Source organism: Cyprinodon variegatus, unplaced genomic scaffold, assembly GCF_000732505.1.
Source record: "Cyprinodon variegatus isolate N-32 unplaced genomic scaffold, C_variegatus-1.0 Scaffold229, whole genome shotgun sequence".
NCBI lineage: Eukaryota > Metazoa > Chordata > Actinopteri > Cyprinodontiformes > Cyprinodontidae > Cyprinodon > Cyprinodon variegatus.
This window is the reverse complement of record NW_015150682.1, coordinates 40980-46979: the sequence shown is the minus strand read 5'-3', so window position 1 is coordinate 46979 and position 6000 is coordinate 40980. Positions and strand designations below refer to the sequence as shown.

Genomic DNA, 6000 nt, shown 5'->3' with positions numbered 1-6000 from the left:
TCAACTTCAGGTTTCAGTTTGAGATATCAAAAAAACACCTCCGCACAAGAAAGGCACATATAAAACAAGACCAACATTTCAGCAGAAGGAAAACATTGGAGGGTGGATGTTTTTATGTCAGATTAAAATGAAGACATTAATATTATCACCAGTCACGTATGATTTATTCGGCTCAGCTGTGTAAATCCAGGAGGCTTCTACACTTCGTTTTTTTTTTTTTTAATTTAATTCACATTTTTTCAAATTTCCCACTAACTTAAAACACAGTTGTGCATTTGGAACACAAAAAAGAAAACTACCGGAAATCTTAAATGACTGCAGGTGTTTGACTGAGATTCAAGCTGTATTGTAGAAGCTGTAGACATTAGATACAGTTACAGTCAAAACAGCTTGACTTGTGGGAAAAGTATGGCGTGAAGAGACATCATGTTCATCCATCTGATTAAACTGATTAAAGCAACAGAACCAGAATTACCTGAGGAATCTTTTCCACTACTTGCATGTTGTTTTCTTGGATAAATCTACAGATCTTTCTAGCTACGAGTCCCCAATGAGCAAATCTGAACACAAAACAGAGAAGAATGTTTCAAGCTCAATGATAATACCAGACAGGGCATCTGCAAGTAGGTGGAAGAAACTGAGGTCTGTGAGAAAAGCAGAAATGGAAGAAACACACTGAATGTATCCAGTTTCCCCCTCTGAACCAAGTGGACTCCCCCTGATTGTCCTGGACAAGGATAATGTGCGTTTTTGCAGGATATTACCGCAAAATGTTGTGTACTCTCACACAATCCAGTCATGTTCCCAGTTCAAATAACAGGCTGAGACTGAGGGAGTTTCTGCAAATTAACCTGAAAGTTTGCAAAATTGCAAGTGAGGTCAATTGTATTTAGAAAGATTTCTTATGTTTTTTTATAGAAGCTTTTAACACTAACTTTTTTTTTTTTGGAGCTAAATTTTTGGAGTAAATTATCAAGTGTCAAGATTGGAGGAGGGTTTTATCTGGAGGTTGAGTTTAAGATAATTTTTCTGTGAAGCAGTTCATTTTGGTAGAAAATGTTTATGAAGAAATTAAAAGGAATGACAGCTACAGATGATATACAAGCAACATAAGTGGGTTTTCTTCAACAGATTTTAAATTTTACAAACTTCTACTGTGCAGTTTCCATCCGGATATTTTGTACAGTATATATAAAGTATACTTGGTACAGTATATATACAATATATTTGGTAAAGTATATGTATACAATATATTTGGTATACAGTTTGTATTGCAGCACAAAACAGAAGTCCAAAACTGTTGTTTTCTTTAAGGAGCTGCTAGTTGCCCTGGCACTAGATTTCCCCACCTGGTCTAGATCTCTGCATCTCCTCCAGGGTTCCTATAAACCTCTTGGAGGATCTCTGCTCTTGTCCTTTTTCTAGCTTGTACGTTTTGGTGAATAGCTTTGTCTTTGTAGGTTTGCAGCTGCTTCATACTCCTTATTTTCAGATGACAGATAAAGCAGTGCTCAGGCAGTGATTTTTATCCTTGGATATAGTTTCATAACCAAACTCTTCCTGTAGCATCTCTATAACATCTCCCTGGTCCATCTAGTCTCCATGATGTTGGTTGATTACTGAAGGCTCTTTAACAAACCTCTTACGCTTTCAAACTATAGCGGATTTATACACACATCAATTTACACACAGGTACGCAGTAGTTACTGCTTTCTGTATATATATTTATTTCACTTGATTTAATTCAGGAATTCAGGGACAAAGCAAACTGAATACAATAAAAAAAATCATATTTTTGAAGTCAAAATCTTAGCCTTTTTTCCCCCTATAATTTCAATGTACCTTTATTTTCCTATCACATAAAATCCCCTGAAAATGAAATCTACATTAAGGCATTAGCCATAGGAGCTTCTGGAGTTCAGGTTTAAAGTATCTATCTACCGTTTCTGATTATTGGCCTTTTTCTGTGTGCATCAGGGCACATCTTCTCCCTTAGTGGGCCATTTGCAAGGTAAACAGCAACAGTGACATGCTGGTGCAAAACATACCCACCAGTGCAGAAGGTAATGTGCACTCAGTTGTGATGGATTGCAAATCTGTTCACTACACAGTTTTTAAAGGTAAAATACAGATGCTTTTGGTTAAATTGCAAAAACAACATCCCACCATAGCAAAGAGAAACAGGTTTGGTATAGAGATACTAAGAGATGTTTTTACCTCCCCCATACTTTCAAGAAAGATTAACTGTTGAAATTTGTCAGATTTGATGATAAGTACATGGAGTGTGAAGAATTATGTGCTAAACATTTGATTTATTTGACCATTGTTGTATTTGCACGTGTTGCATATTTTGCACATCTGTGTGAAGAATGAGCACCATTTAAATATTGTTCACTGAATGAGAGGATCATTTTCTTTCTTTTGCTTTCCCTGTTTTCTCCTTGTAAAGCAAGGAAATAGCACAGCAGGATGTTTTTTTTTCTTGCATTTTTTCTTGCTGTTGAAATTTAAAACAACAGGCTAACTGCATCTCAAAAACTGCTTTTTATTCAGACAAAATTTCACTTTAAAATATGTTTAAGTTAACAGTTACGGCAGTGATCTCTTACAATTTATAAAATAAATGGATTCAAAAACTCTGGTTTGATCATGTAAGTGGATGAAAACCCCACTGTGAAAAAAATGTCAGTGCCTAAAAAATATCCTTTGATTAAATATATATATTTAATGTTATGCTGCATAAGAACTGATCAAAGTAAAATACCATTCATTGTTCCATGTAATAGGGCTCGCACTGCAGAACAACTCTGACTTTAGATGTTAGTAGATGTTAATGATGGATGATATTGATCATCTTATACCTATAAATGTAGAGTAAGATTTCTCCAAAAAGCCAGAAAATTTATGTATAAAACAGTTATATCTCAACTCAGTTAATAGACCAATGTCGGTTTGGGAAATTTAAAGTTTGAAATTAAGAAATAAATCCAGAGATATTGAGCTATATGTTTGAATATAACTTATCTCGGATCTTTAAACTTGAAGCTGAATTAGCAGCCATCGACAAAATGCAGCACATATGATTCTGTGGGGTTGGAGGTGATATCCACCATGAATATCATGAGATGTAAACTTTTCAAACTGTAATTTCAGCAACTGTGCTTTGGTTTATGTGTAACAGCTCGGTGGTTTGCCGTCCATCCTGCTGCTCTCTATCCCCCACCATCTATGAAGGGCAGGCTTGTGTGTCATAACAGGGAGCTTACTATGCTTCTTGGTTTTTCTAGTCCACACCCTTCCCTGCTTTGCTTCTCTCCTGCGCCTCTTTTCCCTCGACTGAACTTCTTCTTTATCTGAATCCCCGTTTTCAATTTCTCTATTCATCTTTACATACCTCTTCTTTCCCGTCTTTCAAATCTCTGCAAATAAAACAAAATGACGAGAAAATAAACAATATGTTCAACCATGTTTTGGATGTTTTGCTCTAATTTTAGGGTTATTTTTAAAGTAAAGGGTAAGTTAACATTCCCACTCCGAAAAGATGATTGACTGATTGATTTATATAATGCTTGACAACAGGTTAAGGTGACTAAAGCCCTTCAGAGTGAAAATACAATGCCAGTACAATACAAGAATTAGAGATTCACATTCGTCTTGAGTTTAGATTTAAAGGAACCCTGGTTGAAGGTGAAGCGAAGATCTAGTGGAACATTACACCACTGGGAAAGACCTGTCACCCCAGTGTTTTAATTTTTACTCCTGTACAGGGAAAGCTCTAAAAACAAACATTGAAATTTTTATTCTAAAATGAACAGGAATCCAATGCAGGAAGATAAAACAGGGGTGATATGCTCCCATCTTAATGTGTTTCTTATCATTTTGTTTCAGATTGTAACATTTAACTAGGGCTGAAACAATTAATCAGACTAAATGTAATTAATCAGTTATTGAAATAATTGTCAACCAATTTAGTAATCAATTAATGGTTAACAGGATTATGGAGACTCTAAAACATGCATTTAGCGACAAAGCCACCCACTTTGAGCAGTAATTATATCACAATTGTAAAGAAACGTATTAACATTTTGCATTTAAGATATAAAAAAAAGGTCTGTCAATAAGCTCTACCCAGAACTCCTCAAGTGAAAAAGTTTTTTTCACCTGACTTCATAAAAAAAAAAAAGAATTCTTTAAGGAACCTTTGGCTATCTAATTATTAATCGGTTAACTGAAAAAAATAATCAAAAGATTAATTGATTTTCAAAATGATAGTTAGTTGCAGCCTTTAACCTTTGCATCCTTTGTTTGCTGTGTCTTCCAGGGTTTTGTCAATGTTTCAACATAGATGTCAAACATCCTCGTGTCTTCACCGGTCCCGAGGACACCCAGTTTGGCTTCTCTGTCCTTCAGCATGAAGCAGAAGGAGAGAAACTGTACGTATTTGTGTGAGAGGAGGTAAAGATAAGAGCATTTCAGTAAAGTAGGGTGTTTTGATGATAACTGGGTCATGCTTCTGCAGGATGCTTGTTGGTGCACCCTGGGATGGGCCACCCAACAACAGGAAAGGAGATGTGTACAAATGTGTGGTAGGGGAGGAAAAAAACTCAAACTGTAGTAAAGTAAACCTTGGTAAGAGAAAAAAGAACCTAAATAAAATGATTAAAGCATCAATATTAAAGATTATGGCCAGATGTTAATGTAATCTTTGTCTGTTTTAGGTGAAACTGCTCTGCGTAACGTTTCTAAAAACCTGAGGAATTCTCATCTTGGAATGACCCTCACACCAGACTCACCTGATGGATTTTTGGTAAGTTGGCTCTCTAATTAGACATGTATTCCCTTCTTTTTTTAATAATCTGTGTGCTCCTTTAATACTTCAATAAAATATACAAATTTGTTTGCTTGAATAGAAGCCTGTTTTGTGTCTATATACATTATGTTTTTAGCTCTATATACTAAGAAAGGTCATATAGGGATGACAGGAATTTTACAGCTAAACATTGTTACCGTATATCAAAAGTCAAGTAAAAGTAGAAGGTTTTCCAAGACCCAATGGCAACTGAGAATATAACGATGGAAACAAAAATATTTCAAAAGATTTTAATGAAAGAACTGATATAGTTATTGCCCGTGGTTTTCTTTGAGAGAAGCTTTACATCTATTTTGATCACCAGAGAACGGACAGTAAGCTATGTTGGTAGATGGGATCGAAGTTTTCTGCCACAACTGGCAGCATTAGACCGGCTTCCCTGCCTGTTTACCTTGTCTACATCTCTGGTAAATCCCAGAGAGCTGACATGCTTCCAACCACGATCTTGAAAAAACTCCCTGGTTTAATGAAGACCAGAGAGGAAATGCCCAGAAATGACTTTGCAATGCTGAAGAGTAGGTCTATTGTAAAAGAGACTGCAGTATAGGAGTAAAACAAAGCAGAATAGCACAAAATTAAAATGAATTTGAAGAAAAAAGTTCCAAGAGGACCATCTGTGGTAATATCTCAGTGGATTTCCTTTCTTAAAAGTTCTAGTAATGTTGATATATGTGAAATCAAGGTCAGATCCCTTGTTTTTGCACACAAAGTGAGGACAATTTTGACTCTGAATGGCTCAGAAGCAGTTTCAGGACAGGTAACATTCTGCCCCAACCAGCGGACGGCTGAGAGCAGATTCAGACTAAAATCAATATAAAACAGTTTGCTACAGCTACCTCCAAGCAGCAAACAAATGGACAGTTTTAATGAAAAGATGTTTCACTGTGTATTCAAAGACAGTGCACTGTGAAAAGAGCATTTATTCAATAAGGAAAGTTTTTCTATTTAAAATTTGGAACTAGTTATCACTATATAAACTGGAAAACCCAAAGCGGAGCCTCCTAATGTTTAAACACGAGGAACCCTTAAGCAAACGTACATTTAGAAAACAAAGCTCTCTGCTGGGAAAATAAGCAAGTTTGATGAAGACAGATAATGACAACCTTCAAGTATGAAGAGAAAGATACACA

At 35.8% G+C, this 6000-nt stretch overlaps 1 protein-coding gene across 1 annotated transcript in view; it reads left to right on the top strand.

Annotated features, from left to right (window-relative positions):
- Positions 1 to 6000, top strand: part of itga10 (integrin subunit alpha 10) — a 41779-nt gene that overhangs the window by 9299 nt on the left and 26480 nt on the right. Inside the window, exons 2-4 of the mRNA XM_015381248.1 lie at positions 4322 to 4433; positions 4520 to 4629; positions 4719 to 4807. Of these exons, the coding sequence (XP_015236734.1) occupies positions 4322 to 4433; positions 4520 to 4629; positions 4719 to 4807 (311 nt within the window). The remainder of the gene's footprint in view (positions 1 to 4321; positions 4434 to 4519; positions 4630 to 4718; positions 4808 to 6000) is intronic.